The sequence below is a fragment of the Carassius auratus genome, chromosome 40 (genome assembly GCF_003368295.1).
Source record: "Carassius auratus strain Wakin chromosome 40, ASM336829v1, whole genome shotgun sequence".
NCBI lineage: Eukaryota > Metazoa > Chordata > Actinopteri > Cypriniformes > Cyprinidae > Carassius > Carassius auratus.
The window spans coordinates 3,068,591-3,081,191 of record NC_039282.1 but is presented as its reverse complement, the minus strand read 5'-3'; the positions used below and the strand labels follow the sequence as shown (position 1 = coordinate 3,081,191).

The 12,601-nt window shown below is 43.2% G+C and overlaps 1 protein-coding gene across 1 annotated transcript in view; it reads right to left on the bottom strand.

Moving 5' to 3' along the window:
* Positions 1-569: 569 nt before the first annotated feature.
* Positions 570-12,601, bottom strand: part of LOC113058250 (septin-5) — a 47,818-nt gene continuing 35,786 nt past the window's right edge. Inside the window, exons 3-14 of the mRNA XM_026226004.1 lie at positions 9,239-9,361; positions 7,648-7,947; positions 6,423-6,519; positions 6,133-6,219; positions 5,930-6,053; positions 5,695-5,829; positions 5,004-5,121; positions 4,830-4,931; positions 4,135-4,231; positions 3,790-3,952; positions 3,148-3,247; positions 570-1,777 (exon numbers count right to left, since the gene is read on the bottom strand). Of these exons, the coding sequence (XP_026081789.1) occupies positions 1,709-1,777; positions 3,148-3,247; positions 3,790-3,952; positions 4,135-4,231; positions 4,830-4,931; positions 5,004-5,121; positions 5,695-5,829; positions 5,930-6,053; positions 6,133-6,219; positions 6,423-6,519; positions 7,648-7,947; positions 9,239-9,361 (1,515 nt within the window). The 3' untranslated portion in view covers positions 570-1,708. The remainder of the gene's footprint in view (positions 1,778-3,147; positions 3,248-3,789; positions 3,953-4,134; positions 4,232-4,829; positions 4,932-5,003; positions 5,122-5,694; positions 5,830-5,929; positions 6,054-6,132; positions 6,220-6,422; positions 6,520-7,647; positions 7,948-9,238; positions 9,362-12,601) is intronic.

Below are 12,601 nucleotides of genomic sequence, written 5' to 3'. Positions count from 1 at the left end.
GAAATAAGGTAATATATAACTTCTAATACCTCTAGTTATTCCATCTTTATCAATCTTTGAAAAAAGTAATGTCTTTGTTTTAAAAGTGAAGTGACATTCAGCCAAGTATGGTGACCCATACTCAGAATTTGTGCTCTGCATTTAACCCATCCGAAATGCACACACACAGAGCAGTGAACACACACACACACACACTGTGAGCACACACCCGGAGCAGTGTTCATCATTTATGCTGCGGCACCCGGGGAGCAGTTGGGGGTTCGATGCCTTGCTCAAGGGCACCTAAGTCGTGGTATTGAAAGTGGAGAGAGAGCTGTTCATGCACTCCCCCCACACACAATTCCGTCCTGCCCGAGACTAGAACCCACAACCCTTCGATTGGGAGTCCAACCCTCTAACCATTAGGCCACGACTTCCCCCTCTAAAGCTCTAATACAGTTTCATTATTTGAAACAAATATAAATGTCATACTTATAGCTACAATCATTATAACAGTTTTAATATCCTTTTAAATATTAAAATATCCTTTTATAAAAGTTGAAATGAGTACAATAACAACAACGGAACAATATAGTCCATAGTGAATGTGTTTATTCACCCCACAGTCTTCTCCGTTTCACCAATATTACCCAAGAAAATATAAACCATGTGGGAGAAATAGCCTTGTAATAGTGTGGACACGTCACGATCCCAGACACTGAACATCAGAAACGGCTCAGGACACAATCACACACGAGCGTCTCCAGGAGAAATCAGACATCAGTTAGCTGTGTTAACAAAAATATCTCTCTACTGTACTTCATTTCTCCATTAAGAAAATAAGAGGTTTTTTTTACTTTCTAAAATAAGCTTTTGCAGTTTTGTATAGAAACACAAACAAAACCAAAGACATACATTACAGCCAATGCAATTAATAAACGTACAAAATAAAGTTACACATAGTTAAAAAAACTTAAATAAATCCATTGAATCTATCCTATGATATCAAGCAATTCTAAAACAGTCCTGGGGTAGAAACATGCTGGACAACGAGCAGAGCGGTCCAAGGGCCTTCACACAACGAGAGTCAGCTTCAGATTTACACAAGGACATCCAAACATTTCATTAACAGAACAACAGACAGAACAGAGTCAAGCTTCCAAACCGTGCACTGAATAACCTTTCTGAGCTCCTCAAGGAACCTCTCAGTCATCAGTTTCCACTAGAACGAATGTTTAGTGCATTGACAATGTTCCTTTGATTCTGATCAACATGCCTGGGTTATATTTCAACCCAAAACTCTCTCTCTCTCTAGATATAAAGAGTAATATATATTGTTAAACACAATACATATATTTGAAACATTGTAACACACCGTAACCCCATGTTACAGTAAGAGAATCATGATTAACAATAATAACAATTACAATGATCAAAAATAAATAAATAAATACAAAATTAAATCATGTATATGTAATGTCTGTATGCACTGCAGTGAGTTTCAGTATTTATTTATTTGATATTTCCTTCTAATTTGGGATTTGGTTATTCATTATAAAGTAATGTCACAATGCAGAAACAGTTCATGTTTTGTCTTGGGACGGGGTTATGATGATATTTCGGGGTGAAATGTGACCCAGACATGTCTGAGTGGATGTCTTCTGACGGCCGGCTCACTCACTCAGGTGATACCGCGGTGTTTCTCAGATGTTCGAGTGAAGTAAGCAGGTTAATACGCCTCTCTCTGTGTGTGCATCTGCTCCTGGATCTTCTGCAGCATCTCCTGCATCCGCCTCAGCTGCAACGAGAACAGAGCACAGTCAGACACACACCACAGAGCTGATCGATCAATACTGAGCAGCCGCCAGTCTGTGAGCTCCAGAGAAACACAGTCATGTGAGCTAATCATCACCAGTGCATGCTGGGAATCAGTGGTGCTGTTGTGTAATGGACCACACTGATGCTGTCTGTCAATCACCAAACACCAATGCAAACGTGCACGGATTCATGTCAGTGATGCACTAAATATCTATTATTCTTTGTGTTAGACTGAACCTGAATGTCAACACTTCCTGACTAGTATTAATGTAAAAACTAGAGTAGTGCTGCACACAGGGGACTGAATCATGTTTCATATTTCCACTCATGCCACATTATCACATGTCTTCATCTCAAGACATTTATCAGGTTTTCATCTCGATCATGTTCTGTTTCGTGTGATACGCTATTATGGTAGCTCCACAAACCTGGAGCGATTCAAAGCTAAATCTTCAGACTGAGCCGTCCCCAGTGCTTGTGTGTGAGTCAGATCATCAATCACTGGGGTTTAGAAGACTTTAATCACAGACTGATTCCACTGCAAGAAATCCATGACACGTAACCACCTCAAAGAAAAGCCTTCATGCATTTCTTTATTTTTTTATTTTATTCTACAGTATCTGTATCATCATTTTAAAACAACTTGAATCTACTAATCTTACCAAAATATATACACAGTACCATGAGTAAGTGAACGCTCCATTCTTGAAACAAGTACAAAGTCTTCCAGGTTGTAAGATGTTCAAGACTTTTATTCAGTTTTTCTCCAGTGTTTGATAAGTATGTTATATTGTTGTAAATCCTGTCTTATTCTGCTTCATTTCTTTATTTTGATTGTACAGTACTATAGTTCAACATCTGTTGATCTTAAACTTGCCTAAACTTGAATGGGAACGTAAAGAGAACACTTTATTGTATTTTTATTATGTGCTTAATTCTCATTAAAAGTTAATATATATATATATATAATGTGTATTCTGGAGACATCTTCGTCAGACTGAGCCAGTCTGGGATGCAGGGTTAAAGTGCATCATGCCAGAGATGTGCAGGCGTTGGCGACTCTAATAAACACAGGACACACACTCACACACACACACACACACAGCATGTGCTCTACTCTACTGCCTGAGCACCGTGTGCTCCTACAGGGGGCGCCAGAGACCTGAGGATTGACCTGGGGTCACGTGTTTAAACACAGTGAGGGGCGCTATGAGCCGTGCTAGGAGTGTTTGGTGTGGGGCTCGGCGCTGGGGGGGGCTCTGACGGAGGATCCACACACGGCTCTGGCTCCGGATGCTGCTCGTGAGGGTGCGTTTGCTCATGTGGCTCTGGGCAGGGACAGTGCCGTACCTCCTCGTCTTTCTCACGGATCAGCTTCTCCGTCTCGGTGTCGGTGGCGCCGGGCACCATGGGAATGGGGAAGTCTGTGCCGCTCTCCCTGGTCAGTTTGCTGCTCGGAGCAAAACAGCACATGCATGCACGAACGGTCAGTTTCACCAGCATGAGAACTGCTCGCGCAAACTGCAGCGCCAAAAGCATTGTACAGACATGAGCTGCATAATGATGCTTCATAAGCCATACAGCAGAAAAGACCATGTTCGTTACAGCTGACTATTAGCAATACATAAAATAAACATAATATGACAAGTAATAGTTGTGTGTGAGTATATATTCAGTTCCTAATGTGTTTTAGTGGCATGATATTAAGTTGTGCTGTGCAGTCTGCAGGTAAGTGAGTACAGTGGAGAGGAAGTGAGGTGGCGTGTTTCATCAAAACGAACACTGCGTGTGACTGAAGCGTGATGAAGCGAACACTGAAGTGAATGTGATGTGTGACTGAAGTGTGTTTCATCAAACCGAACACTGCTGTGTGTCTGAAGCGTGATGAAGCGAACACTGAAGTGAATGTGATGTGTGACTGAAGTGTGTTTCATCAAACCGAACACTGCGTGTGACTGAAGCGTGATGAAGCGGCGGGACGGGGGTACGTACTTGCGGTTGCGCTCCTTCACCACCATGCGGGTCATGCTCTGGATGCAGTGTGCTCTGTAGTTCTCGTAGTGTGTTTCCCGGGTCACGTCCTTCAGATCCTGCATGTGTGTCCGGACCAACATGTTCCTCAGCTTCACGAAGTCACAGTGCGCTGGGTTCTCCACTGTCCAACACACACACAGTTCACATCCAGTCTGCTAATGACCATCAAACATGATGATATCTTCATGTGGTCTTGTATATGTGAAGGGTTCAGTGTAAAGGCAGCCCCTGTGTGTGTGTGTTTGACTGGTTTTGCAGATGGTGAGACATGTTTTTGAGGTGTGTTTGTTGTCAGGATCATACCTTCCACTATTCCCCAGGGGTACAGACGTCCTCGAACCCTCTTGCCCTTGGCTTCCACGACTGTGTTACTGCCGATCACAGCGAAGGGAATGCTGTCCTGAGGGACGACAAGCATCTCAACACTAACCACACTTACCAAACTACAAATCTTTTCAATATACTGCAATATATAGTATTCATGGACCATGTACAGCTATAAACTGAAAAAAGAAAAAAGCAATGAAGAGAAAACAAGAAATAGTTAATGCTGGGTTTACACATATCATCTCATTTTATTATTTGCTTAGTTACACATTTGATCAATGTGTGTGTGATATCTGTGTTGGAACATGTGACGGTGACCTGGAGCACAAAACCAGTCATAAGTGATGATGTTGTGTCTATAGATCATCTGAAGCTGAATAAATCATCTCTTCAGTGATGTGTGGTTTGTGAGGAGGACAATATCTGATTTGAACTATTTGAAAATCTGGAATCTGAGGGAGCAAATATAATATTTTTTTATATATATTTACGGTACAAAATATCTTCATGAAACAAAGTCTTTACTTAATATCCCAAGGATTTTTGTCATAAAATTAGAAATGTATAATCATGACAACTGTATTGTTGTGTATTTCCACAGATCCACCTGTGCTGCTGAAGACTGCTTCTGTGCTGCAGGACACATGTAAGAAGAGAAATCTGAAACTGACCTTGAGCTCTTGGTCTTGCTGTTTGAAGTCCTCATCCTCGTCTGAATCACAGTCTGGAAACTGGTAGATCTTTATCCCGTACTGTTCGATCTCCTCCCGGATCTGAAGGGTTTGAGACGGACGTCAGTTCAGCGATAGACACACGGGACAGATCTGGACAGCTTGAGCACTTGCCTTGATTTTCTTTCTCTTGACCTCTGTTGGGGTCAGTGTGTCAGCTTTAGCTAGTACAGGAACAATGTTGACCTTCTCATGAAGAGCCTTCATGAACTCCACATCCAGAGGCCTTAACCTGACACCAACACACAGGAATCATCTCAAACAGAGCACACTAGACACGTGTCAAGACAAACTGAAAGACGGCTTGAAAAATACACTCCTAAAGTTAAAACATTTGTGTATTGAATTTTCAACAGAGATTTGGAGTTGACATAAAAACAACAACAACTCGGCTTGGCTTCCTGTCACTCTTCAGACAGCAGTGACGTCACATGACCACCAGAGGGCACAGGTGCACCATGGGAGCTGGCGTCCCAGCACTGACACATGTGACTGGAATAAGACAGGGACGCTTTTTTATTCTTTGTCCAGTCAAAACTCAAAGCTGTGACTCTGTATGAGCTGTAGGGTATGGAAGTAATATTTCAGACACACATCAAGCTCTCGAGTTTGCTCTCCAAGTACACAGAACATGTAAAAGATACTGCAGGAACAAACACATGGAGCAAATATAAGGGGTATGAAAGTGATGTGACGTGTGGCTAAGAATGGTAACCCATCAAAGTGCACACACACTACTGATATGACGAATGCACACATGTCCTCTGGAGTGAGGCCCACAGCAGGATCAGATCTGATCTCGTACCCGTGACCGAAGGGAGAGATGAAGTACAGGCAGCAGTGCACGCGGTTATCCTGGATGTTCTTGCGGTTCAGGCCGCTCTCGTCTCTGAAGTACTGCTCAAACTGCTGGTCGATGTAGTCTGCCACCGACTTCCAGCTGAACACACAAACACACAGATCAGAAACAGTAAGACATTGCATCAGCTGTGAAGCATCTCATGATTCAAGCTAGTATTTGTGCTGTACTGCCTAATTACCATTCAGTGTTATTGACAGCGTCCCCGAATCCTGGTGTGTCCACGATAGTGAGCTTCAGCTTGACGCCCTTCTCCTCGATGTCCACCGTGTGTTTGGTGATCTCCACCGTCTGCGTGATCCTCTCTGCCAGCACAACACAGCCGTCAGGAACAGAAAGATGAATATTCACAGCACACACAGTGTTTGAGCAGACAGCGGTCACCTTCTGCGTTCAGCAGCTTCCTGTCTTTATAGAGATCTGTCAGGAACAGACTGTTGACCAGGGTGGACTTCCCCAAACCTGACTCTCCTGTGAGGAACAGAAACTCATCATCATCAACACCAGGAACAGTTCACATAATTCAGTTTCAGCAATTGTGGAAAGTCTGGGAAATGCTGGTTCACTAAATGATTTTTGGCCGGACTATATCTTTATTATAAAACTATAAAATATATATAACTATAAAAGCTTTCACGTTGTTTGTTTTGAAGTTCTGTTGGTGTTTAAATTACCTGCCACCATTAAAGTGAAGTCAAAGCCCTTCTTCACAGATTTGCGGTGAACCTGGTTTGGCAAAGTCGCAAATCCCACATACTCCTTGTCCTGATCCTATCAAGAGAGCACAAGAGAGAGAATACAAAAGTTAAAGACTATTAAATGATCACCAATCACATATTTCAAAAGAAATGTAAAAAAATGATTTGAAATAGTGAAACGTCCATCTTCATTTTGTAGGCATATCTCTTATTATCCCGGGCCAGTAGCATAAACTTAGCCTCTAGGTTACGACAGTGACTTAAGAACTAGTCTGACCAACTAGCAGTTTACCAAATCAATCCAATCAAAGATTGGCCAGTCTTGAAGAAAGATATCAGATTAAACAAGACTTTAAAAACTAGTCTAAACCTTCATGCTGACACACACATTCTGAGAGTTTCTGTCCCGGAGACAAACCAGAGATGAAGAAGGGAAGCTGAGGCTGGAGGGTCATAAACCCCCAAAATAGCTTTATGCCTTTAATTATCATCTTTTACAAACTATAGACCACCAACAGGATCCAATAAAATAAAAAAACACCTTCATTAAAATGGAAGTGACACATGAAAAACGTTTTTTTCAGATTGAGAACATAACTACAAAAAGTAACCGTTCTTAGACAAAATGATTTTTTTACTGCATGCTCCTTCAAGCGCTGTTTATTTCTTACCAACGTTTCAGCCACACAAGAAGCCTTTGTCAAGGTCTGATTCCTTACAAAACACACAACATAAGGGTAATCACACACAGGTGAGAGTAATCAGCGATTCTGAAACTCTTACGTATTTAGATATTTTGTTTTGTTAATGTAGTGAATTATTTGTATTTACTTGTAGTGATGTAAATGTTTTATTAATATATAATATACAGTAATATTACTGTTTTAGACTTAAGAGTTTAGGATGAAGAATTTACAATACTTCATTAGTTAATTATTGGAGGGTGACCCAGATGTCATATCTCTCACAGTGATGGGACGGGGGCTGATATCGCAGTACTCTGCTAATGAAGGATTATCATTAATGGTGCTGCTAGAAACCGACCAAAGTATGACCCTGGTATTCCAAGTGCTTCATTCCCACATGGTACTATAGTACTTTTTGGTTAGTCTTTCTCATGGTTGTTTGGAGTGATATTTTGGGTGTTTGCGCACCGACTCTCTGATGGAAACCAAACCCTTGCTTTCCCAGCATGCTTTACCTCAGTTGATTCATATGGGTCGAAGCGACCCCAGGGGCTTTTAGGCCTGGACGGGCTGATGGGAGACGGCAGGCTAAAGTCCACATGACCCCGCGGAGCCCCGTATCTGGACTCGTGCTCTAACTCTCCTGGGCCCCTGGGGGCCGCCGCGGGCCTCAGGAAGGTGGGTGTTCCCGGGGTGTGGGGTCTGCTGTGACCCTCACCCTCACTATCGGCCTTATGATACCCGTGATGGGTGACCGGGTGATGTCCCATGATGTGCTCCAGCTCCGAGTCCTCCGAGTCTTCCTTAGGGAAGTGCTGAGGTCAGGAGGGGTTAGGACAAGTTTGGGGTCGGGCCAGAACACACGGGCAGGTGTGAGAGTGGTTTAATATGGAAAGATTAAGGTCATGGAGAAGAGAAGCAGAAAGAGAATAGACCATTTAGTGGTTAGATACAAAAACACTGTGCATGCCCTTACAAAAGATTACCATGGTCAATACCTATTTACTACAGTAGCATCCCAGTGAAACAGTTTGCCAGTCATTAAGGTTACCCTGGTAAAGGTCTGACAAGGCTTTATGAGTCCAAGAAAAGCACATTAGTAGTAAAAGGAGTGTTCCTGAGGAAGCACACATCTACATCACTGCTGTTAGTGACCACACGGGGCGAGTGACATCACACACAGGTGACACTGATTACTGTATTCATAATAACGACGTGATCCATGCTCTGGATGAGGTGGGGATTCCAGTCTCACACTCAGACGACAGTCTATCCACAGCACACTGGACTGGACGTCTACAGAAACACTCATTTGTAACTGCACTGCTGTCATTAAACTCTTCCAATGGCTTCTGTTCAGAGAAGGCCATGACAGGACACATGTATTAAACAGCATGAGCAGCCCCTGTGTCCCAGAGAACAGATCTAAAGGGTGCATGTGATAGTCGGGCAATGTGACACTCTCTTCTACAGCACTCGGGTTTCCACTGCTCTGAACCTGTGAATTCATGTTTGAGGTGCAGACATGGACCTGACCCTGGAAAAGACATTTTATAATGATGGTCATGTGGTCAATCTGTTGCCACAAGCTGGAGGAGGCCATCCATCCCTTCTCCAAACCGCCTGTCCTCTGTTGGGTCGCAGGGATGCTGGAGCTCCCAGTGTCTCGAGCCAAACACTGGTCAGTGTTTTCCGTTCTGTCAAACTGATTAGTGCCATTGAACAGTTGGTTCAAGGCCACATCTTAAATGAAATTAGCTGATCAAGAACTTTTTAAAGTCAACATGAAATGCATTTGCAACCCATTTGACTTATGTAATGAAACATATTTCTGAAAGCAACAAGATATTTAACAAGAAAACAATGCGAGCCAGAGTTTGAAAAGTCAATGTGATACTTTCAGAGTATGAGTTTTCCATGGATTGTGGGGGATTATTGCTCTCCTGAAACACCACCATCACAAACACAAATATAGCATTATTTGCTATCATATTAATGTCAATAGCTTAATTTGACTTAATGTGCACTGAGAAACATCTAAGGGTGATCAGTGGGGCAGCATCATGAGAGGTCAGAGGTCAAGCGGACTGAGGGGGGCATCAGTACCTTTTCCACTTCATGCACCCTGGGCTCAGGCGACGCTGGCATCGAGTCCTGCTCATCTGACGCCGAGTCGTCTTCACGGTCACTGTCCTCCATGACCACTGGGGCTACTGTACACTCTGCCATCTCCAACCACACAAGAGGAGGAGCACGGTGGGACGGAGCGTTTCAAGGGGCAGTGTGTTTAAGAGTGGGGATAACGTTTGTTGGAAAGGATGACGAGAGGATGAGAGAAAATGAAAAAGATGAAATGATTAAATTAAACGCAATGAATTAAAGCAAGAGGTCCTGATGCAGCTGATGGACTTAAAAGCAGAAGATGCTGGTGTGCAACAGAGCTGCTCACTGGAAGTCCTCTCCAACATCAGCTATAGAAGAACGCTCGAGGTATTTCAATAGGCTGTACGGACTAAACATGCTAATATATCTAAAGTAGACATAGACAGAGTAAAAAACAAGTCAAAATCCACCACAAGATGCCAGAGCTTCTTAGTGTTGGAACAGTCTTTGCCAACACACATCTGGCTAAATGTTTTTTGTCAGTATAAAGTAAAAATCTACAGCCTGTCAAATGTTTAAAATTTATACTCAACTCAAAGGAAACCTGCTAACCTCAAGCTACATGCTAGCATGAACCGCTCACCCCTTACGAAAATTAACCATGGTTTTACTACAAATAAAACCAAAAAAACCATAGTTACTGTAGTTAAACCATGGTAACCACAAATTAACCATGGTTTTGCTATATTAACCATAGTTTAACCATGGTATTTGTAGTAAATCTGTGGTTTTATAAATGGCAGTCAATACGCCAAAAAACCATGGGTTACTACAGTTTTACTATAATAAAACCATGGTTATTTTTCGTAAGGGACGCAGTGCCAGTGTTAGAGCACACAGCTTGATTTACAGCCAAAACTAACTCGATTTTTACACTTTACACAAAGAAAGATGCCTAAACATAAATATGTTGTTGCAGACCCAGTGTGTTTTAGTGATTACTGTGCTACACACAAGTATTGGTAAAACATTTTTTGTTATAGACACTGACCACCACAGTCTGGTCACTTTATTTTCTAATTAAAGAGGTAGGACTATCATCATAAACCCAGTGGGCTGGATAGAAATGGTCATGAGTTACCATTAATATAGCACATCTAGTGATACATAATTATAATGCTAAAACAACATCAACAGTGACGCTTGACTTGACCTGCAGCACTAATTAATAGTTCCAGTGATTAGGTGACCCCCTGTGTGCTGCAGAGATCAATGTTGGATATCCGTCACCATGGGCTTCACTGGCCTATTTCTGCTCACGCTCAATACAGCGCTAGCACAGCCTCCAGAGCAGCGGTGCCAGATACTGTGATAGAGCAAAGCATTATTCCAGCTCATCTCACTGGACATATTAGTGAGATGTTATGGATGTGCTGAAAGTCAGGATCACAGCACAGCATTTTACATCATGTACCGCAATACACCTTAACATAGTTATTTTTAGATTGTTAATAAATACAAATAAAAAACATTAGTTAATTACTGTTACAGCCACACACACACACACACACACTGAAAACACAGCTAAATTCTGTATTAATGAAGGAAGTTGTGATGTTGCTAATCAACTGTAAGAACTAAACTCTTCTGCGTGTTATGATAATAAATGCCACCTAATGGAAAGCTTCTTTAGGATGTGTCTCACTCTCTGTTTTCAGAATAAGGAAGTAGTTTTGGCCACTGATATATATACCAGAAGCATATACATCAGCACCATCCTCTGACACAATGAATCTGTTCTCTGATTGGTCCTGTGGACGTTAGGCCTAATAAAACATACATATCAAAAATAAAACCATACGAATGAGGAATAGTAATCTCTGGCGCACATATTCCAGATTCATTTCAGCATGCAAGCAGATTCTCACCTGAAACGCCTCTAGCAGGATGAAACAATCTAAACTTCTTTCCTTGTTGAAGCCAGCTCTTCATTCCCTTTCCCCGCTCAGGACCCAGCGGTCGACTCAACGGCTCTGGCTTTTATAGCACGACGTCCAGGACACAGTGCCCTTCACTGCATCGAGCTGCCCCACTGCCCCAGGGCACCAATCACAGCCCATCGACACCAGCCCGGATACAGCTGCACTTACCTCTTCACCAGATCTAGAGGAAGAACAGCCACGAGCCACTGCTACCAGCACACGGCCGTCAGCTCCAGGAGCGTGGTGGTGCATTAGGACCGGTCAGTTCATAGGCCTCTGCTGATCAATGCAATGCTTTCCACTTTACAGTGCATGATGGGAGTTTGTTTGTGTGCCCCTCACAAACTGCTGATTTTTGAGAATGTCAATAATGAGCTTTAAATTCAGAGTCAGGTTCTTTGGTTCTGAGCAGCACCACAGTCAATCACAGGGATTGAAGACCTGCTCCAAACTCTGGACAGGACCAGTCTGTACCAATCACATTTCCCCTACACCGTGTAAGGTGTGTGAGTCCTGTTTACAGTGTGTGTGTGAGCTGCTGTCTCCCACCTACGTGACAATCAATGAAGATGCACTGTGATACTGAAGAATCTAGTTTCTTAGGACTGGGTGATAAAACAATATTATATTATATCAGGCTGGGCCCACATCTCTCACAGCCCCGCACAGTCAACACTGGTGCTCCCCAAGGTTGTGTGCTGTCCCCCTTGTTATTCTCACTGTACACCAACGACTGCACCTCTGGAGGCCCTTCTGTCAAAACCATCAAATATGCGGACGACAACACCATAATAGGCCTCATCTCCAACAATGACGAGTCATCCTACGGCAAAGAGGTCAGTCTCCTGGTGTCCTGGTGTGCAGTCAGTAACTTGGAGCTTAACATCAACAAAACAGTTGAGTGGATTTCCGCAAAAAGCCCCCGACTCATCTTCCTTTGGTCATCAATAACTCATCTGTGTCTGTGGTAGAGCACTTCAAGTTCCTGGGCACAACCATCACTAACACACTCAAATGGGACAATAACATCTCCCGACTAGTGAAGAAAGGCCAGCAGCGCCTGTTCTTCCTCCGCTGCCCGACTCAGTCCCCCCATCATGGTACAATTCTACAGAGCTGTCATTGAGAGTGTGCTAACATCCTCCCTCACGGTCTGGTTTGCTTCTGCGTCAGCCCGCGCAAAGGCCAGGCTACACAGAGTCATCCGGGCAGCAGAGCGGATCATCGGCTGCCCCCTGACCCCCATTATGGACCTGTACAGCTCCAGGTCCATTAACAGAGCTGTGAAGATTGCGGCTGACCCCTCTCATCCTGACAATAGTCTGTTTAATCTTCTCCCCTCTGGAAAGCGGTATAGGGCCTTTTTGCCCAAAACATCACGCCA